Source organism: Pyrus communis, chromosome 17 (genome assembly GCF_963583255.1).
Source record: "Pyrus communis chromosome 17, drPyrComm1.1, whole genome shotgun sequence".
NCBI lineage: Eukaryota > Viridiplantae > Streptophyta > Magnoliopsida > Rosales > Rosaceae > Pyrus > Pyrus communis.
The window spans coordinates 599,191-622,090 of record NC_084819.1 but is presented as its reverse complement, the minus strand read 5'-3'; the positions used below and the strand labels follow the sequence as shown (position 1 = coordinate 622,090).

At 35.8% G+C, this 22,900-nt stretch overlaps 3 protein-coding genes and 1 long non-coding RNA gene across 6 annotated transcripts; all 4 read left to right on the top strand.

The window, feature by feature from the left end:
* Positions 1–309: 309 nt before the first annotated feature.
* On the top strand, positions 310–1,342 carry LOC137721775 (gibberellin-regulated protein 12-like). Its single transcript, XM_068460794.1, has 4 exons — positions 310–387; positions 483–524; positions 1,012–1,042; positions 1,146–1,342. The coding sequence occupies exons 1-4, from the start codon at positions 310–312 to the stop codon at positions 1,340–1,342; spliced, it is 348 nt and encodes a 115-aa protein (XP_068316895.1).
* A 2,544-nt stretch (positions 1,343–3,886) lies between these two features.
* On the top strand, positions 3,887–4,388 carry LOC137723094 (uncharacterized). The gene is made up of 2 exons (XR_011066848.1): positions 3,887–3,992; positions 4,093–4,388. It is a non-coding gene; the product is annotated as an uncharacterized lncRNA (long non-coding RNA).
* A 10,064-nt stretch (positions 4,389–14,452) lies between these two features.
* LOC137721839 (ethylene-responsive transcription factor ERF062) lies at positions 14,453–15,915 on the top strand. The gene has a single exon (XM_068460861.1). The coding sequence runs from the start codon at positions 14,475–14,477 to the stop codon at positions 15,771–15,773; it is 1,299 nt and encodes a 432-aa protein (XP_068316962.1). The 5' UTR covers positions 14,453–14,474; the 3' UTR covers positions 15,774–15,915.
* Positions 15,916–19,185: 3,270 nt separating this feature from the next.
* Positions 19,186–22,809, top strand: LOC137721841 (ubiquitin-conjugating enzyme E2 4-like). Of its 3 annotated transcripts, none has more exons than XM_068460863.1 (3): positions 19,186–19,337; positions 19,608–19,834; positions 21,709–22,770. In XM_068460863.1, the coding sequence occupies exons 1-3, from the start codon at positions 19,319–19,321 to the stop codon at positions 21,940–21,942; spliced, it is 480 nt and encodes a 159-aa protein (XP_068316964.1). In that variant the 5' UTR covers positions 19,186–19,318; the 3' UTR covers positions 21,943–22,770. The 3 variants fall into 3 exon arrangements, 2 of the variants coding, with proteins under 2 accessions (XP_068316964.1, XP_068316963.1); XM_068460862.1 differs by having other exon boundaries at positions 19,212–19,337; positions 19,605–19,834; positions 21,709–22,809; XR_011066728.1 differs by lacking the exon at positions 19,186–19,337 and having other exon boundaries at positions 19,345–19,834; positions 21,191–21,842.
* Positions 22,810–22,900: the final 91 nt, after the last annotated feature.

The window sequence follows — 22,900 nt, the reverse complement described above, 5'->3', positions numbered from 1 at the left end:
TTTGACACATGCAGAGCATGCATGTATGACTCTTTCTAGTAAACTCAAAATTTTCTCAGATTTGGCCTTAATTAATTAATGGCAGTAAACTTGACACCACATATCTCCTTGATTCAAAGGAAATTATATATGGCGTGCAACACATCCAAATTTCCTATATCTTAGCATCACTAAAACTACCACAACACAAATTCTAAATATAAATACCGACCACTGGACAAGTCTTAATACATGCTCATTACTCAAACTACATCTCAGACTCAGAGGGAAGATAGCTTGGAGAATATATTTGTTCATCAAACAAGAAAAATGGCCAGACTCTCGTGGATATTAACTGCTCTTTTTGTCATCCTAGCCTTGATGACCTTTGCCATTGATATTTCTTTGGTACTTGTAGCCCTCTATATCTCATCTGTTGATTAATTTGTGCTATGCTGGGTGCTGAGTGGATTTTTCTGAGTTATTTATCACTCTCACTGCAGGCTCAAGAGGATCTGAATGCTGGTGCAACCGTCCCTCTAACTGTAAGGCTTCTTCGTTCTTCTTTTTTGTCTTTTGAGAAACCTAGTCAGTATAAGGGGATTTTACATGGTTAAAGATTACAATGGGAGGCACTACTGTTTGACCCCGAAACAAATAAATCCTCAACTAGGGCGTCCTACACTCATACTGATCTATTCTCTATACCCAGCTCATACTTCACAAACGATGAACATTCTTCGTTCTTCATTCTTTTTACATGTAGTTCATACAACAATAATAACAAAGCCTTAATTATTCCACTAATTGGGGCCGGCTGTATAATTTCTAGAACGCCATTGTACTTGGTTTTGCACAAAGTCTTTCAAAACATGATGAAGATTTCTGATCCCCTTTTTGTTTGAGTCCATATCTACTGAATTAATTATGTAATTATTATGCAAACTAGAAAGAAATCAACTGATGAGAGTATTGAATATTATTGAGATCAGTTCGATTTCATCGCTGATCATGTGGTTTCAAAATTTTCAGACTGGAGGACACGGATCACCTCCTAGTAATGGTACGTACTAATTAATTACTGCACATGTTTTCTCTTACAATCCCCCAAAACTTCCTTACAACCAGTGTTTTGTACGTGGATTTGTTTTTACTTTTTTGAGCAGCGATAGATTGCCCAAAGGCATGCAAGAATCGATGTTCAGCAACTTTACATAAGAAGCCATGCATGTTCTTTTGCAATAAATGGTGCGCTAAGTGTCTTTGTGTTCCATCGGGCACACATGGACACAAGGAAAACTGTCCCTGCTACAACTACTGGAAGGCGAAAGAAGCCGGGCGTCCCAAGTGCAAGTGCCCATGAATTATGCCAAACCATTGATTTAATTTGCGAAGAAATGTGTTTCTTTTTAATTTTTTTTTCTTCTTCTGTTTTTGTGTTTTTGTTTCGCTAGGCATCACTTGTAGACGGCTTTTTTTCTAGAGCAATATGATGGAGAGCTTTTTGTTAGAATAGTAATAACTAGCAATCAGCACACATTTTGTGTGTGGAAGTGGAACCAAGTTTGTCTTTTATTTTACTATGACTTATTAAGGATGATAACTGAACAAAAGCAAAATAAAAATGAAAAAAAAAAAAAAGAAAGAAAAAGAGAGTGAGAGAACGGGGAGAATCTGGTAGAGAAAGACGAGGAGAGAGGAGTGAAGTTTTCTTATTTAATTTTTAATTTTTAAATGGGGCATGCTATGCCTAGATTGTTGTAAGGTTAGTATAAAAACAGTAAAATTATGTGAGGTGTAATTATTAGGTTGTCCACCTTTTACATTTTTTGGTCAATTTTGGCGAGAAGGTTAAAATAGTAATTTTATGAAGTTTTGATTCACAAACAGAATCTATTAAAATGTTGTTTAGATAATAATTTAAACTTTTCTTGAGTAATGACATTTTTTATTATAACTATTCCACACACTGTGTGAGAGCAGACTATTCAACAACCTTATATCCATATCCAAAAATTCTCAAAACCCCAAATCCAAAAGCAATTCATCCAATGCGATTTAAAAAGATGTTCAAACAATAATCCAGCCTACACTAGGTGGTGCATCTGTTTCACGACACGCAAGTGCTTAGATTATTCATACTCACCAATAACAATTTGTGCTATAGTGTCTTTGCATGGTATCTTGTCATAGTTCAATACTAGGTTGATGCTTAAGGTCATCTTTAACCGAATGCTGACCAAAAGGTTCGTTTTAGCCATCTGGTCCTCTAATAAATTAATATTTTAATGAACAGTGTAGGATCATATTTCTTATCATCTCCAACCGAGAGCCAAAGAACCATATGACACGTTTTAGCCCTGTCACAAAAAAACATCTCCAACCGAAGGCCAAAGGGCCAAACATAATTTATTATTTAAATTTAAAAGTTACAACAACTTAAATTTAAAAAATACAACTTAAATTTAACTACAAGTAAAATTTAAAAAATACAACTTATATATTTCAAGTCAAATGTGTGAGATTTTATTTAGAGTTACAAAAAAAAAAAGAAAAAAAAAAGAAAAAAGAAAAAGGGGAGTGGGTGGGAGAGTCCCACATCAGCTGTGGGAGAGATTTGAATACCCAAACATGCTTATAAAAGCCACTTCGCAACGCCCAGCTTTGAATAAATCACCTTTGGACCTACAATTAAATATTTAAAAAAAAATGGCCAAAAAAAAAATCAAATAAAGCGGTTAGCTGACGTCAAACTGTTACATTCAAATAAAGCGGTTACCCTTATTTTCTGTATGTGCAAATATCAAATTTTCTTCGTGCACACACTAGAGTCTAAAACCTGAGGATGATGGTGATGCTATGAGCATAAGATTATTTCTTTATTGAAGTCAATTTGCAAAGTGCTATAACTAGTGGCTCACTCGAATTTGAGTGATTTCTGACATAAGATGCAACTCGATTTCACAATAAAAATTACATACAACAGTAATTTTGAGTTACGCACAATTGACAGATTTGCATGTGAAGCCTTTAATATCCATCATTCCTTATGAAACCATCATATCTATGTCTAAAAGCAAGTCCACACATGCCCAAATTACCAAGGTAAAAGGGAAAGAGTTGCCCACAAACCCTAAAAACAAGCTCCACCGATCAAATATTGTTAGGGCAATTGTCAGGTCTTACCATGCCCGACTTAGATCCCAATCAATTCTAGCATAAGCTGGTTTTTTTAAGCAAAACTGACTTCAATTACATTATTTATTTTTATGCAAACACATAGGTTTGATGTTGTCGGCCCACTGATGTCAAAGTGTTAACCTTCCTTGATGTTTGTACATGTGGTACGATCTAGAACGTTTAAGTGTACAATGGTCGCAAGATCGAATGGTCCACATTTATCAAACGAGCCATAGATGCTTCTAAATTAACGTAATAGTTGGAGTCCAAGCCCAACCAGATGATGAATAGTTCATGACTTATTTATGGTAAAGATTTGCTGCCACCACCCTACAACTTTGCATTGCAACCCTAAAAAAATAAAAAAATAAAAAACCAAAAATCCTTTAACTTGGAACCCCAGATCTCTCTTTCCCAATTGACTTGCTGTCTTCCTCTCCGCTCCTCGGCTATTCCTTTGCTTTGGCACTCTGCAATCTGCATCATGACTCATATCCTTTCTTCTTTTAATTCCATTTATTTATTTATCAATCTTCTGTCATTTGATTTTTGATTCATTCATTATCTTCTTCAATTTTTATGATTGATCTCGTAATCATGGTTTTTTCAACGTTTCGAATCTTTTTTGCCAGGTTTCCATTGCCTTCGAGTCCATGTATTTTTTTTCTTTGTTATTGTGGATTGAAACAAAAACGAAATTGTGTGTTTTCTTTGATTTTTGAGATTTAGTCACGCGGCAACCAGAGAGAGCGTGACCGGGAGAGAGCCGCCGCCCGGGCCAAGGCTGGGAAGAACAAAGACGACGGCTTGACGCCGGAGCAGCGCCGAGAGAGGTCCAATTTCCCTTCTTTTATTGAATATTATACTTTGCTTTAAGCTTTTGATAAAACCCAATATGTAAATTTATCTGTTTCTTTGAAAAATCGATTGCAGGGATGCGAAAGCGCTGCAAGAAAAGCAGGCGAAGAAGGCCGCGGGGGCAGCGGGAGGGAATTCCGCCGGAGGTAATAAAACGAAATAAGAGAATGCAGTTGTCTAATTTGGAGCTCTTGGCTTAACTTTGGCTTGATTTATAGCTGTTGAGATCTAATAGTTTGTGGCTTCCAACTTTATTTTTATTTTTCAAGTGCCGAATGATTGATGTTGGAGATGTCGTTGTGAGTTATGTTATACTTGAATTTGAAACAATTGAAGTTCGCTAATGTGATGTGTACTCTGTATTTGTTGAATGCTGTTTCTCTTTTATGAATAAGTCATGATTTAGAATTGTTTGATTGGAATTTCAGAAAACTGAGTTTGTTTTATACGAAAGCTAATAGCTTTGATGTTTTGATGAACCATCGCCTGATCTGGGTATGTAAGCTCGTTCTGATTTGTTTCCGAATCAGATGTTACCATAGAGATGGTTGCTGGTTTATTTCTTTTAAGTAAGGGTACAAATATATTTGATGTAGGAGAATGTAAACCTAAATAATTTAGGAGTCCATTACAAATTCATAACTAATTTAGGACCTTTGATTCTATTTGCGACTTTACAATTGGAGGCTTTGAAAGAACGACACTTTGATGCCCATGTAATGGTTCGAAGTAGGAAGCATAGATTTTATAACAGTACCAATAAGCTTATTTGTACCTTCATGCCCATGTGTGTGTTCTTGTGCATGGTCTCTTGCCCTTGGCTCGGGGGTTGACTTACCACTGACTAAAACATGTCAATTTCTCTAGTTTGTTTTTCTATTTACTATGCTACTGTCATTTGGATCTGTAATTTATTACTGTAAGAGAGGCTTGTCGGCTAGGGAATAATTGTTGTGCATAGGTTCACGTATATGAAACATGCTCAAAAGTGTTAATATCGTTCTCTAATTGTTTGAGTGAGTTAATACTCTCTGAAGTTGAAAGAGGACTCAAAGGATACTATATGTTGCTTGTCCATGTATTGCATGTGCTCTGAATGACAAAAAGGTAGGAAATTGAGCTCTACATCTCTTTGTAAGTCTTGAAAAGGGAAATAGGAAAAGCGATACACACCGTCACTGCTGGTGCTTGTTCAATATATAGAAGCATGCCTAGTTGCACATTCCACCACAAGCCTAGGACATCAAAGTTATACCATCGTGCTTAGGTACATCTTTCTCATGGTAATTGTGCTGCATCACCCCTGCTCAAAGAATCTACTTCCTTCTTCACTTAAGCCGAGATGGTCTTCATTCTTTAGTTCGGGCGGGCATGGCACGTTTTCTAATGCGAAGACCAACTAGGCGTGCAATCCTCGCCTACAACCAATTAGAATGTTAGTTAAGATGATAGCGACTTAGAATGAATTAGAATTGTTTAGTTGATGTAAGTTTTCAAAATGTGAGTCCTGGACTTCAGGCTTCATTGGTCTGAGTGAGTATATTACATGGTATGTAGACATGAGATACAACCTTTTTATAACATGCATGTCAGATTTACGTAGCACTGGATCTGTAGGGTGTGAGCCGTATGCGATTACTTTTAAATTATGATGTAGGCGGGATTGGGGCTGGGTTTGACGGAGTAGGGATTGGGCTGGGTCGACAGACGCGGGATGGACGACGGTGGCTGATGGTGGTGGAAGAGGACGGTGGCTGGTGGTTATGGGTGAAAATGTATATTTGTGCCTGCTTGTGTCCTTGATGTGGGTGAAGAAGTATGGTTGGTTAAGGTTGAAAGGAGAAAATTGCTGTTTGGGTAGCAAGATAACTATGAGTTTGGGAGAGAGTTTCATATGACAGTGTAATCATTTGATTGGGCCACATAAGAGGGTTTGGGTACTGATTTGTGAGTACCCAATTGTCCGTTAAGCACATTAATCATTCCCCAACAGGATCCTCTCTGGATCCTCTCTATGAGGATTCTGGAGGTTTATGAATCATGTCTGTTAAGAGTACAGCGTACGGTCTTTTTTTGTTAAATATTATTTTTGTTTAATTTTAAATAAAATAATTTCTGACTGCACAATGTACAATAAATGAATATGATTTATGGATTTTATGAGGATCCTGCGAGGATCTGAATTCAATCATTCCTACGTTCACAAATCATATCAAGAGTAGGAGACTAGATCTCCTTTATAAACTGTATTAAAAAAAAATAATTATAAAAAAGAAAAAAGAAAAAAAAAAAAAAGAAGAAAGAAAGATCTTTCATTTTGATTTTGGACAGTTTTTATAAGAAGCACTTTGGCAAAATTATTTTTATATAACAGAATTTTAACGAAAAGTTTATAATACTGTTTATTTTAATAGGACTTTATTGTTATAAATTAGGTGAGCTTCCTGAAAAGTACCTACAACTAACTATTTATTAGCAAACAATTTCAAAAGTGTTTTTGACTGGAAACGTTTTTAGAGCATTTTTAATGGTTTAGGCAAACAAAATAAGTAAAACTGTACTATAACCGCGAATGTGTCAAGTTGCATGCTCAATGGTCTTATGAAAAAGTGTCACTCAAATGGAATAGCCAAACCAAATGGGTGATGCTAGACCAATTTTTAAACCATTGTTTGTAAACCACAAGATGTGGCAATTAATGGTAGGACTCCTTAAATGATTAAAAAATAGTCCAACTATCAACGTTACGTCATGTGATCTACAAAATATGGTTTAAAATGTTGGTCTCCCTAGTATTTTGTAAACTAAGTAGGTAAAATTTCATTTTATTATTGTCCTTCACCTTTAAGATTTGTTTTTATCTTTTATTTTTGTCTTCTTTCCCTCCTACAAAATAATTTATTCTAGATAGATAGATATGTAGGTTCAGTTTTGCCTACACATGTAGAAGTAGGCAATGCTGTATACTTTGGGGGAGTAGGCAAAGTTTACTTACTCAATTGCCTACTCTATTGGAGCTTGATTTTGCCAATGTGGCTCATCAAAAGAACATTTGGCTAATCATTTTCCTACTATATTGGAGATGCTCTTAGCCGTTGTGAAAGTAAAAGGAGGTTATTCAATATATACTTAGGCCTCCAATCATAGATGGCAAATATAAGCTCTTGGGCACAAATTTAGCCCTTAAACTATTTTCTTTTTTAAGGAATGGTAGCGGGCTAATGTTCCCATCTCCAATTATGGAGGGTTTAATATTAACTCCTCTATAATTTTTAATACATTTTAGGATGTTCACCATGTTATCAAGTGATGAGCTTGACCAAAAAGAAGTGTCCAAGTACCTAGAGGTTGACATTTTTTTAAGGGAGTTTTAACGAAAAGCCCACGATACTGTTCATTTTAACGAAAAACCATATTTTTACACTAAAAAGTCAATCCTGGTACTATTCACTTTACCCTTTATTTTGTCCTTACATTAAAACTCAACGTTTTCAAACATTTTTCATTATTATTATTTTTTTTTTAAACCTTCATGGAGGCTTATTCGATTTTCTAAAATACGTCGTTTTCAAAATACTTTTTGGTTGGAGATGACCTTAATTTTTTATTTGCTAGATATAAACTGCTCTGAGCAGGATTTGGATCCTCTCCGGATCCCCTCCCTAGGGATCCTGGGGATCAAGGCACAAGGACCGTTCATCAAAGATTGTACGGCCACAATTAAATACTTTTTATATTTTTAAAAGTAAAGCAATCTCATTTTGCGTAAAAAAACATTTAATTATGATCATACGATATTTGATGAACGGTCCTTGTGTCTTGATCCCCGAGATCCCCAGGGAGGGGATCCGGAGAGGATCCAAATCCCTCTGAGCATGCACATTGATTTTCCTGCCCCCACACACTTGTCATGTAATATAGCTGTTGCCATTGTATTCGATGCTCTATTCATCGGTGACTTTGTGTTATTTGGAGACTTAAAACATGGGTGAATTTAAAACCTTATCTTAAGACTTTAACATGTCAACGGGGAATCAATTTGGGCACATTTTCAGACACATTTTTCTTTGAATTTTGTACTATTTTGTTAAATAAAGTATAGGTGGAAAACGAATTGCTTTGATTTGAGAAACTCTCTGACTTGATTGTTGATGTGTTATTTGAGGATAACCATAATTTGTAAAACTGATATGTAACACTATTTTTTCTTTTGATCGAGTTGAAATTTCTAACAAAGTTTCTATTAAAGTTCAGATAAGTGCATCTTGGTGTGATGGTTACTATTTAATTTTGTATGATGTTTAATAGTTTTGAAATTCTAACAAACAAACAATTCATTTTGCAAGAAAGCAGGTTTCTGAAAGCGGAATCAATAAATTACTGCATACAACTCTGATCATGTTGGGAGGAAGAGTCGATGCATTACTATATTAAATTAAAAATCATATTGAAAAGTATAACTGGAATTAAGAAATTTGTATAAAAACGCCCTCGCCTTGTGTTCATTTCCTCTACCTGCCCATATGCGTGCAATAGTACATTATAAGGAATGTTACTACAGTTTAGTAATATTTTTCTTCATTCATAAGTAACAATGTTAAGTTCTAATCTTATGGATATATCATTGTATTAACAGATAATTTTGATATCCCTAATGGAACTTCACCTATGTAAATTTATCTTACATTGTCGGTCCCAAGCCTGAATAAAGGAGGAGGAGAAGAGCGTCAGGTAATCGATAGTCGGCACTTCGTTTTTCACGTCGAATTGGTCTAATAATGGATCATAAACGAAATTGCGCTAAAACTAGGTCATTGCCTAGAAATGACGCCTGTGTGGCCTGGACGCAAAGCAATGATCGTTGTATCTCCATCAGCGGACTACACTTCACTTAATGAGATAAGAATTAGTTTTTGTTGTTTTAATATCCCTAATGGCCCACATATTCTCTAAACAAGATTAAGTTTGCCTACCTTAGTTATCCATGATTAGATTAACTAATGACAATGATAAGTTGATAAGCATAACGGCATTGATGATCATGCTTTGTCAAAACAAAGATAAAGCGCACTCCATGCTACTTTTTTATTTTCATTAAAATATATATTAGTTTAGTTTGATCGATTGGTGGAGGTCATGATGTTACTCATCAACAGATAAGCAAACTACAACTTAATTTGGAATTAAAGAAAAACAAAGTGCAACAAAATTTTCACCAACAGGATAAGGGTTTTAAGGTCATCTTCCAAGAGGTTTTGCTGCCTACCTACGAATTGAAAATTTTGTAACATAGCTAAGCATAGAATATACAATTCATGCATGTATTTACATCCATGATTTTTTTTTTTTTTCAATCAGTATACATCCATGATTAAGTGTTAAGTTGGGTTTATAATTTATGGAGAGTTTCACTAGTGTGCTGAGAATACAGTCTGGTTTACCAAGTATCAAAACACAAGTGGTTGAAATTTTTTTTCCTCAATTATCCAACCACTTGTATTATAGAACTTATTGTATCGGACTTTGTACAGCACATTGAAAAATTTCTCATAATTTATGACATGATCAATAGGTGCTCAAAATTATATTAAATTAGTAATGTCATTGTTCATAGCTTGCATTATAATCTCCTTGTTAATATGTCTCAAGTATGAACTCTGTTGATGCACAAAATCGGCGAGAACTTTGGTACAACAGAAAGTGTCAAGTTTGTGACCTTCGCTAGATTGCTCTGGTTATTAGTGTGGATAAGTATGTAATTAAATGAATAGAGACAGGGAAACAAACAACACAAGATGTACGTGGTTCACTCAGATTGGCTACGTCCACGGAGTAGAGAAGTTCTCATTAGTTGTGAAGGGTTTACACAAATACATAGATTCAAGCTCTCTTTTAGTGAGTTCTAATGAATAGTTTAGTACAAATGACATTAGGGATTATTATGGGAGAATGATCCCCTTTTATAGAAGAGAGTTTCTAGCTTTGTTCTGACATTGACACGTGTCGTATTGTGATTGGTCTCTGATATCGACACGTGTTACGCTGTGATTGGCCTCTGATACCGACATGTGTTGCGTTGTGATTGGCCTCCTAGTTGGAGGAAAAGTCTTGTGGGTCCTTGATGGTATACTGTTGATCGGTGCTTAGTAGTTTCGGGATTGGTCAAGTATGTACAAACATACTCTATCACATGTAGTTTGAGTTATGTGATAGTGCGAAATATGTGATGCGCATGTCTAATATATAGGCTGCCAGAAGTCTCGATTCTCTTGGTAAGACATTTTTTTGGTTGATTTTCTATTTTATTAGGTTTCTAGTGCCATAACATTTTCTATGCCTTAGATATAATAACTTCGCAGCTTAAAATTCCTTCTATTCATTACTAAATGAAATAGCATTTTCTTTCTCTACTGTATTCAAAATTTCTTTGTATTACATATATATGCAAAGTCAACAAAACCATTTAGAAAACTTTCGCTCTTGACATTCTAATTTGGATATTATCCGAGGCGTAATCCTTGTGATTTCGTGTCGACAACGCCCTGCATTAGTATAAAAAAAAATCATGATAAAAACTTGTTGATTTTTAATAACTCCTAATTGTGAGCTAGAAAATATGGAAAGAGTAAGCGATGTAAAACAAAACAAAAAAATATTGGAATATATCATTCGAACAAGAAAGGTTTCTCTTTCATATATATGCAGTCGTTTTCATCTTTTACACTCTTATCATGTTTTTCATCTATCTTATCTAACTTTATATAGATATGGTGATCTTGCAATAGAAACATGTGGTGTTTGTGTGTGCTGTTACAAATTAAAGATCGAATTACTGAAGGGGAAGCGTGGAGGGGATGAACTTCCTTGCAAAAAGATAGCTAGGGTTGATCAAAACCCTAAAAAAAGAAGTCGATCGATGTGATGAGAAGAATAAAGTAAAAGGAAAGTCATGCGTACATATATAATAGTCGAATTCTTGGAGTAGTTGCACCAGAAACGAACCTGTTCGTTTTTTTCTGTTTTTTTCTTTGAGTGTCAGCTTAATTAAGCCCCAATGAGTGATTAATAAATTGATTATCTGTGATGCCATTATACTTTAAACAAATTGATTAGACTTTGAGGGTACGTAGTTGTTGTGAGGGAAGTTTATAAACTGTTGACAAGGGACAAATTCTCTGTCCCCCACATATACTTAAATATATGCAGACACACACACCCCGGACCAAAAATGTGGAATATTCAACATGTTTTTCTCTAGAAAATGATAATGATAATTAATAAAAGTGGCTAGAGATCTATTGTTTATGCATGTATATGCCTGTTAATTAATTATATATATATATATATGTTATAATATATATATATATATATATATATATATATATGATTAATTTATCATAGTCCCTAGCTACCTTGATCAAACCAAAAACTAATGCTTTGAGTTGGCAACTGTTAGAACATGAGCAGCCCACACCTTTGAATTAATGACATGCATCAATAACATAAAATAGCTGCACATTTCATGCAAATTCTTCTCTTGTTGTATTGTGTATCTGAATCATAAATTAGTTTGATATTCAATTTTCTAAATGTTTATAACACAATTTGTTGGTAACATAAGTATTATCTGACAACATAAGTATGACAAAACAACATTACTCCAAAACCTACAAGATAAGTATAACTATTAATAGAGAATGGTAAAAAGGACAACCAAACACAATGAACGTTGAGAATGAATCTTATATTGATGAGAGGAGGGACTTTGCAAGAGCTTATAAGTAGTTAAGCTACTCTTCATATTGCCAATTGGTTTTATGGTGGAAACTCAACTTTCTTCATGGTAAGCAGGTTGTCCCACGTGCAAAGCCTAACGGCCACACATGCTCTATGTTACTTGATTTGCGTTGTCCATGTGTTAAGCTTAAAAATTCGGCACACGTGAGATGGCGTGTTGAGAATGAATCTCATATTGATGAGAAGAGGAACATTGCATGTACTTATAAATAGTTGAACTATTCTCTATATTGCCAATTGATTTTATATTACTAGCTGTAATGGGACAGACGGGATGAAGCCAATAAAAAAAGACTATAAAAGAAGATAACTTAAATAAAAAAGAATATGATTCGGGCATAGGTTGAATCTCAACTTTCTTCGTAATGTATATTTTCCTTTGATATACAGGCTGCAAAATTCTTATCTTCAAGACTGAGAAACAGATAAGTTTGTAATAAAATTAAGCAAAGACCTGTCACAATATATTTTATATTTACAGGGCACTGAGTCCCCATTCATGACTTGTCATCCACTCCTTGATCATGTTCAAGCTCCTCCTACTAAATCTCTAATTTAAACTAAAAGCTAGCTATTGCTGATGTGTGTTCAGAAATGAAGGCAAGCAGTTTCTCTATTTATATATTTGCTTATGCTTTAGGGTTTTGAGGTCCAAAACACAGGAAGGAATAAAGATATAAAGAGAAAAGGCAAAAAAGCTTACATATGAAAACATAGCCTGGTGCCTCTGCCTACTAATACTCCTCAATTAAACAAGTAAAAACATAATGTAGGTACCTTAGCTTCAGCCTTACCCATGTGCTTGTTTTCCAAGATAACATTTACAAAGTACTTAACCTAATTAATTAGAATAATATTTGTAAAACAAACTTGCCAAAAAAGTGAAATTATTAAGGTTTTTTTCTTTCAAGATTCGCTCTCCTTTCCCTCTAGAACATATTGTTATTGTATGTTCCTCCCTTGCGTGGTTCCTCCAAGTGGCGTTGACCCAATTAGGTAGCTTAAAATGGCTGCAAACTTACTAACACCACACAATTTGGAAATTATATACTTATATATAGGCTCTTTAAATAAAATGGCCTATGAGATTAGTATAACTTCTCATTTTGGTATCTGAGATTTAAAATTGATAGAAATGATCCCTGAATTTGTCCACAACCAATCGTTTTAGTCATTTTGTAAAAAATCTTCATTAAATAAGACCAAAATGACAAAAATACCCTTAGATTTTGTTAAATAATTTTGGTCCATAGTTTACTAAATTGAGGGTAGTTTTGTTATTTTAGTCATTATTTAACAGAGTTTTTTCAGGGAAGAACCAAAAAGATTGATAGTAGACAAACTTAGAGATCACTTTTATCGATTTCAAATCTTAAGAATCAAAGTGACAAGTTATGCCGTTTCAAAACACATTTTGGCTAAAATAAAAAATATATATATCATACGTAGCTTTTACCTTTGATGAGGTGCTTATTGAGTGTCTGTAAACCCTCCTCAGAAGACACATGCTCATGTTGCCCCAAGAAAAAGCCAAACAAGGTATACCTGTGCCGATAACTTTCATCACCATTTGTTTAATGCAACTAGATCCAGAAAAGACAGTCATCATTTCCTAACACTTAAATAATCAAACATTACATTCCGGCCGAAACGAAATTCAATTAACTAACATAATAGCTGGTTTAAATTGGGTTTAAGGCCGGTTCAACGCTAATGATTATGTCGATGATAATATTGATAAATGAAGGCTTACCAACAATAGTACGTATGAGCCTTCCACTAATTTGCGTGCAATGTATAGGACCGCTGATCATGAGGTTGGCCATCTCAGTTGGTTTAAAATTTAAGACTGATTAACCAATTATTATAGCAGATGGGCACGCTGTTTATCTTGCTATTTATATTGCTATTACATTAGTTAAATTTTAATAAAAATAGGGCTTAAAATGTTTAACCTTGCTATATATTCTACTGAAGTTTGCTAATAGTGATGATGAGTAGAGCAATGGGTAAGTGCTAGAGATTTAGAATTCGAAACCTTCATTTGTAACAAAAAAAAAAAAAAAAAAGGTCTTAACTTTATATATAAATTAAATAGAAAGTATAAAGAGGGGGAACGAGGGCATGTGAATTTTGGAGAAGCCACATGATGAATGACATAGAAAATCCATGATCAAATACATAAAGAGGCATGAAACGAAAGTAAAAGGTTGAAATTGCATGCAGTCACCATCACTGGGGAAGATTCACTGCATGTAACACCCTCCCATATGGCAGGTAAGCCAAGAAGCGCCTGAGCTGGCGGGTTCTGATTGGTTGCATTGAGACATCAAAGAATATTGGCAAGCACGAATTTGCGTGGGGGAGGAAAATGGAAGGTGGTGAGCTTATTCCTTTTGTCAATTACTCAGAGGGGAGAGAGAGATCTGACTAGGACAATAGCTTTTTGCTTTATCGATATAAAGTAGGTTCCCTAATATTCTATTAGGGCAGCAAAATACTTGTCACATGAGGAGGTGAGAACTTTAGGCTTTAGAGGCAGCAAATATATATATATATATATATAAAGCAACACAGTGCCTTGATGATCTCCCATCATTTCTGTGCCATTATTTTCTTTGTTTGTTGTGTTTTCACTCAAAGTTGTATTAGAATTTAGCATGGAGGAAAAGTTTCCCAAGATGGAAACCTTCATAGAAAAGCAATTGCCATACTCTTATTTTCCAAGAATGGCAACTAGTAACAATATTGGATCAAATTTGTTTGGTGATCATCCAGCCAGCTGGGGTGGCAGTGGATCAAAATCGCCACTGTCATCGGAGTCTAGTAGCTCTTCCGCAGAGGATGTTTCTCTTTCGGGTTCCAATTTGATCAACAACACAAGCAGTCCTTTTGTTCCTCTAAATTTCTTGGAAACATTTCCACAGCTGACTAGAGCTCAAGTTTCTGATCAACCACCTACTTCTCCACCTTCCTTGTCATCAAAACCATCGAGATTTCCGAAATTAACTTTGTTTTTGCAGCAACCAAGTCTGTTAGATCCATCATCATCATCATCATCCCCATCGTCATCGTCGTCCATGCAAGTTGAAGTTGTAAACTCACTTGGCAAGACCAAAAGGTGTAATGAGTTATCCTCTTTATTAACCCCTTCATTTCCTGCTCCTCAAGCAATTGATCAAATTCAGCATCAGCCGGGCATGATTGAGTGGCTTAAAATTAATCAAACTTTAGCAAACCACTCATCCAAAGGCTTCAATGATTACTGGCTAAGCACGACGAAGACGCAGCCAATGAAGCACACTGGAAGATCATCATCAAGATTGCATCAGCAGCAGATCAATCAACAACAAAAGCAGCCTAATAACAATTTGTCCTCCACCTCCTCATCATCACAAGGAAAGCTATTTAGAGGAGTTAGGCAGAGGCATTGGGGGAAATGGGTGGCTGAGATTCGATTACCAAGAAACCGAACAAGGGTTTGGTTGGGGACTTTTGACACCGCTGAGGAGGCTGCCATTGCATATGACACCGCAGCTTATATATTGCGCGGCGAACATGCACAGTTGAATCTCCCAGATTTGAAGCATCAACTTAAGGCCAGTGCTTTGAAAGGAACCATAGCTGCTCTTCTTGAAGCAAAGTTGCAAGCAATATCATCATCACAAGCACATAAGAAGGCCATCAAGGAGTCCTCTTCGTCCGAATCAGCGTCATCAAACAAGCACTCAGCGGGTGATGGCGGCGATCACAATAATCTCATGATCAATAGTAATTTGAGCCAAAACCCTACAACAAAAGAGTGGCATTTTGAGTTGGAGAGCAAAGTTGGATCTCATCACCATCACCACCAGCAGGATTTAGTATCAGCAGCAGATGTGGATGCTGTTCAATTAAGTAGAATGCCCTCCTTGGACATGGACATGATATGGGATGCTCTTCTGGTCTCTGATTCCTAACTTTCGAATTTCCTTTTTGGAATCTCATTTTTCATTTCCAAAATTGATATCTGATACCAAAATATGATCATATAGGCAAATAACTCTTATTTCGTTTCCCAATTTTTGCAGTAAATTGTTTGATTATCAGATTTGTACTTTCTCCCGGTTGTGTTTTTTTAATTTTTTTAATTTATAGTTTTCTTAAAAGTTGATCTTTATGCAGTTATACATTTTTCATTTCCTTTTGCTTAAGTATTGATTCAATTTCTACAAATTCTGTATTCTGTAATGATGATTTTTCCCTTTGAACAAGCAGGATGCACATTGTTCCAACTTTATATTACAAAGAATAATTTTTTATTCAATACATTAGATCATTTAGTAGTACAAAAAATAAACTGTCATAATTAAATTTAAAAAATACTATTTTTTTTTTCTTATTTGTCAATATAGTAAATAAAAAGTCAAACTACTTCTCATTAGGGCTGGAAAAAATTTCCAAAAATTCCGAACCAAACCAAAAAAATTTCGATCCCAAACCAAAAAAGTTCCAAACTAAAGTTCCAAAATTTTCAGGATGAAATACCGAACCGATCTTGAAATTTCGGTACGAGATTCAGTATTGTTTACTCAATTTTTTGGTAATCTCATATCGAACTGAAAGTAAATATTATATATATTATTATACATTTGAACTATTGCTAACTACTAGTAGCAATATAATTGGTATGGTCTACAAGTAGTATATAACCATAGCCTTTTATCGCTACAGCAGCCAGTATGAACCTCTTATAAATGTGTCTATTTCTTCAACACAAAATCAAAAAATTGTACTGTTAGTTTTCGAAAATATTAGGTTTGTAACTTATTTTTTTTGCTTTTGGGTTTGTTAGTTATTTTATTTTGGTTGCATGTTAATTTAACTTGATATGAATGATTGCTATTTCAATTTGTATGAAATTTGGGAATACCGAAAATATTTCGAGAATCTCGAAAATTGAGAATACTGAAATTTTGGTTTAGGGATTGGTCTTCAAATTCTCGTCCCAAACATTTTCGGTTTGAAATTCGGGATCCCATTTTCGGTTTGGGATCCCATGCCAAATCACCCCTACTACTCATTAGTCTGGACTAGGGGTGGGCAAACGGGTCTTGGACCCACGGGTAAGGGCAGGTACAGGGCGGGTCTAGTGTTTTAAAATCTGAAACGGGGCGGGGTGGATAGGGTTTATGTTAGTTGCGGGGCAAGGCGAGTATAAATTGCTAAGAAAACGGGCCCCCGGCCCGAACCGTATACCCCATCCAATATCTGGAGATTTGATCTCTAGTCATCTGCAAATGTCTTCTCAGTTTCTCGAAGACTCAACTCTCATCCATCTCGATCTCTCTTTCCCGGACTGACTCTCCGTCTCGTCTCCGTTAGGGGATCCAGATCCTTATATAAACGAGGGATAAAAGTGGCGGCTCAGGTCGTGTCTCTTTGCGCCTTCCTTCGTCCCTGTTTTCGCATTCCCAAGCCCTCATCGCATCTTTCTCTTCGGTAATCTCCGTACGATGCGTTTCAATCAATGGCTGCGAATCGTTGGCTGAGGCCTGAGGTAAGGGCAAATCTACCTCTGATACTTGATCCTTTCCTTTCGTTTTGTGCCAAATCGGCTTTGATTCTGTTGGCTCAGCTTTCAATCCGGCGTCGTATTGTATGCATGTAGGTTTATCCACTGTTCGCTGCCACAAGGGTCACCGTAGGGATCTGCGGGATGAGTTTGTACCGCTATATCACCATCAACCCTGAACGAGGTCCCTCCCACCCACCACCTGATCACCATCACCGTATATCGAGGTCCTTGCCACACACCATCTGACCACCATCTTCGTCAAACGAGTTCATCAACGCCAAGAACTTGAGGTTGGTGATCCCCCCGCTGCGATTATGCTTCCAATTTTCAAAAAACCCAAATTGGTTTTGATTTGGGTTCCCCGATGGTTTTGTAGAGGAATTTAATTTGGGTTTTTCTGGGTTTTTGAGGGGTTTGGGAAAATTTTGTGATAAGGGTTTTGCAGGTATTTTTTCTTTCCTAAGTAGTTCATCGACCATGCATTAGAAATCATGTAATTTACTGGTTTTTGTTGAATTTGTAACAGAAAATTTTCATGATAGACATAACCTGCTCTTTGGTTCTACAAGCCTTTTCCTTTTCGATCGGCACCGGAACCACACCTCATTCTGCTTCAATCGTAGTATACCCATAACCGAAAAAAATTAAAATACAATAAAATAAAATAAAAAGTTATTGGACTCGTGGACCCGTCCCGAACCGGCCTGTTTGATACGGGCCGAGTTAGGTCCAGTTCCCAAACTTAAAATCCCTATACCCGGCCTGGCGCAGCCCGTTACATTTTAAAATGGGTAGGTTCGGTTCTTTCAAATTTGGGTCTAGCCCGGCCCGTGCTCAGCCCTAGTCCGGACTACAAACAAAATGGAAAGAGAAGTAATTATGTTTTTGAATAGTATTGTTGCCAAAATTAGAATTGTGGAAGGGGCTTGATGGGCCCTCACCTAAGGTCAGAGGAAACTGCCTAATAGAAGGATGTTCAGTACTTGGGCCACTCCAATCCCGATTTGGGGTAACCCATTTTCGACTTGGCTAAATTTTTTCATGGATGATCTCGGCAGAGACACTTTAATTAACAGTTCGGATCATTACATTACATTATTTTTTTTAGCATCACACCAGAGCTCATTACCTCATCGGATCTTGTTTCTATTTTGCAAGTTTTTATCAGAACTCCTAGGTCCGGCAAATCGTCTTTCCAGTACAAACAACTACGATGCAATTGATTATTGTGCCCCCTCGATTCGAGACCAAGAGCAGAACCCTTTAGCTCTTCTTCCACACGTACAGTAGTTGAAGTAGTGACAAAAGCTAGAGAGTGAAGATTTGGCAAGGACCATTGTGTGCATCTAATTATTATGTTGAGTTTAGTCTCTTTTACATTGCAGATCTGAACTTAGCCAAGTTAGTTAGAACAGTGTATTTTCACACACTATACACAAGTTTAAATCTCTCTTCCGATGTTTAGATGAAGTTAGTGTCGAACATTTCATTTGTCAACAAAAACAAAAAAAAAAAAAAAAAAAAAAACCCTATCAATTTGTTGCGTGAGTAAAGCAATACATACATTATTTTTTATTTGGTGAATAAATTAAGATTTTATTTTTCTTGCTCTATCATTCTTTATTGGCAAAAAATATATCAAAAGTGGGTCCATACTCTTCCTTCCCAAGGAAATAGAGAAGGAAATTGCGCAAAAATTTCTCTTGCATTACATCGTTAGTTCCAGTCATGGATAGAGAAAGAACTTGACGCGGTTGAGTTAATTTACAAGAAAAGACTACCCCTTTTCTGGGAACGTAGGAAAAAGTATATAATTATAAATTAAAAAAAACATATAAAAATTCCTTTATTCTATAAATGTTTTCCACTTTCTGATTCTCCATTCCTTCTCAAAGCTTCAACATAATTCCTCAGATTCTCTTTCCCAGGCGTTGTTGATCTTCAAACATGGCAGACTTGTCTTTCGGTATATAGCTTATCATCCTCCTTTTTCTGTTTTCTCAAACATAACTTCTCTTATGATTTGCAGATTTTGTAGTTTCTAGGGAGAATTATCTCGTGTAACTGGTTGTATATCATGTCTTTCTATTTTTTACATCATGTAAGTGAGAAAAACAACCGTCGCATGATGTGAGATATTGAAAGAGGAGATATATAATCGATTGCTCAAAAAATTTAGCGTTTCTATGAGCTATGATTGATTGATTGATTAATCTAGTATAAATTGTCTTAGAAGACATGAAACCTAAAAAACACTGGATGTACGAAAGAGAAGGGTTGAGGAAAGTAGACTTCCCAAGTCACTGCAGTTATGGACCAGTGAACGAAGATGACCCTTACAAATGGCAAGGTATGATCATGGGGCCACCAGATTCTCCTTATGAGCAAGGTGTCTTCTTTCTCTCCATTGATTTGCCACCAGAATATCCTAATAAACCTCCCACCATCAAATTCCTAACCAAGGTACGTATACACATCTTATCTGTCTAGTTTCCAAATCAATTACTTAAAGTTGTAGGTGTCACTAAATATTACTGTCTAGTAATGTTTTTCTTCATTTAAAGGTGAATGATTTTATATTCAACTCTTATGAATGATCAGTTCGACACCAGCAACCCATTGTGCAATTCAACTATTCCTTATTCCTTAAAATTAAAGTTGTAAGTTTGTTTAACTTGAAGATGCATGTGATTAAGTGAAATTAAACATGATCATCTAGTTGTTTATGAGTAATGAAAAACATCACCAATGAGAAAATTAGACTCTTTCTTCTCCTTATTAGGTGTTTTATGGGTCAGGTGTAGTAAATGTTTCGATACAAGCGATATTCTCTTAATTAAGTTTAAACATGAGTTTGAATTCACATACGTATGGAAAATGCATTTTCTCTAATCAAAGTGGTTACTATTAAATGGCATAATATTTATTCATACATTTTGCTTGAATTACAACCATGTTATCTAAATGACAAAAACTTGTTAATATGGCTACAGAATAATCAACCTTGATTATGAAAGTATTATAATTAAAGTTCATCATTCAACCTTGATTATGAAGGCTATGACATATTGGTTTTTAGGTATAAAGATTAATCACGCATGTTATGTGATTCGGTAATGAACCCTAGCTCCATGAGTCTCAACACGGTGGAACCACTTACTGGAATCAACTACAAAAAGTGGAAGCAGGACTTGAAGAATGTGTTCTCAACTCCAACACAATCTCCAAGTCTTGCTTCCACTTTTTGTAGTTCATTCCAGTAGTGAATCCATCGTGGTGAGACTCATGAAGCTAGGGTTCACCACCGAATCACATAACATGTGTGATTAATCTTTATACCCAAAAACCATACAATATATCTCAGCCTTCAACTCTTTAGATTGAAGAAGGCTGTGAACGATGAACTTTAATCATAACACTTTCATGATCAAAGTTGAATATTATGTAGCCATATTAACAAGTCTTTGTGATTTAGATAACATGGTTGTTATTCAAGCAAAATGTATGAATATTATGCCATCAGAACGCGAGGAACAATTTCTTTAGATAATCATCAATCAGTTATCAATATTAAATGCAAGTTTTGACGGCAGGATTAAGGCACGATGTCAGTGCGTGAAAAGCTTTGATTCATACACACCAAACCATTCTTGTTAATCCATAGCCAGTCTGTAATCTGCATAAAAATTTTGTTCCTCAACGTAGAGTTAAAGACATATGTGAAAGGCACTCATGCCAAATGTAAGTTTAAATATATAGCGGAAACAAATAGCTCAACGTATTAGTTTAACCACTAACCTTGCAAAGCCATTGCTGCAGAAATCTTAGGTTCTTCTCCTCCAACGCATCCATATCAGAATGGTTAACACCAATAGCAACGGGACTTCTTTAGGCTTATACTTCAGTCTTTATACATTCCTTAATAACCTAAAATTATTGTCAAACATAAACTCTTATGATCTCAATCCCTCATGCACATGCTAAACAAGTGTGCAGCTCTCATTAAGCTTACAGTTACGTATGTGTATTGTCGTGACGAAGCCACCAGCTAGTTCTTTAAAAATAAAATAAAAATACTCATTATTACTTGTGCATGTCCAAATTCTTGTATTTCAACCTCTTAGCAAACTAAATACAAGATTTACTTCCAATACTGTATTATTATTTGGACGGGTTTTACATTTTTTCTTTGTTATGCAAACACATCAACACCTCAACGCTTGAAGAATTACAACCTTTCCTGTCATTCTCTCTTTAAACCAAATCTTCCTTGTCTCCATGTAATCTTATACATGCTGAGCTCATATGATTTACATACAGAACTTGTTCTTATGCAGGTTTATCATCCAAATATTAACGGCGAGGACGGGACTATTTACGTCGACATTTTAGAAGAGGATAAATGGAATCCAGTGCAGAACATTGAGAGCCTCCTGCTCTCCATTTGCTCACTTCTTGATGATCCAAACCCAGTGGATCCCCTCAATCCATCCTGCCTGCTCTTCCGGAAAGACAAAAAGAAGTTTGTCGAAACGGCCAAGGAGTGGACTAGGAAGTATGCAATGTTTTGAGAATTTTAATTATCTTGCTTCCAAAGTGTACTGGAAAATATGGAATGTGGTCGGATAAGAATTAAACTGATAAGAATTTTTTGAGCATTGTATTGTATGTGGACATGTGAACCAAAGACCTATAGGTGCTCTGATTAGGAAGCTATCTCGTTTTACATGATTCAAGTAAAATATAACAGCTTCATGCAATTTCAAATCACCTGCATTAAACAAATAAAACGTCCACAAAGTCTCTGTCAATCCAAAACCATCACACAAAAAAACAGATATAAACCATCAGGAGTAAAATCTTGAAATTGAGGGATAAAGTAAAGGCCAAAGAGTTCAATTGCCGGCCTGTTGCACAACGAACCCTCTCAATTTCTTATGGTCCAGAATATAAGTCAAAGATCGCAATTAACCTGCAGCCCTAAGCTTTGCATGTGATCCTAAATATACAAGCATAGATCCCAAAGCTTTAGAGCTGGAGTCAAATTGATAAGTTTCATTACCTAATACTAATAGGTGTCATGGCTTATGGAGTTTCAATGCCAATACTGTCAGGTTAATGTCTGTTTGCTTCTCAGTGTATGCAAAATAATCTGTCCGCCGGAGGTACCTCGAACAATGCTACTACACTCATCCAATATATTTTTGAAGCACTAACAGAACGAAACTCTCACTACTGTAATTGTATACAAATGATAATACAACGTAAAAAATGTTCGGTGTCCTATTTCAGAAAGGGCACTGGGGAACATAGTCATAAAGGATTAACAGAGAGATTAACATTTTCAAGTATGGATGCACGCTCACTTCGATCAATGGCTGGCCCAAACAAGCAAATAGACAATTGACAGAGCAAAATGGGGGTAGTAGAGACCCAATCTTTTAACTACGTACTTATCACATTACCTACAACGGCCAATTGAGAAATTGATCAAGTTGATTTCTTTTCATCGCTTCCCTCTTTAGTTCA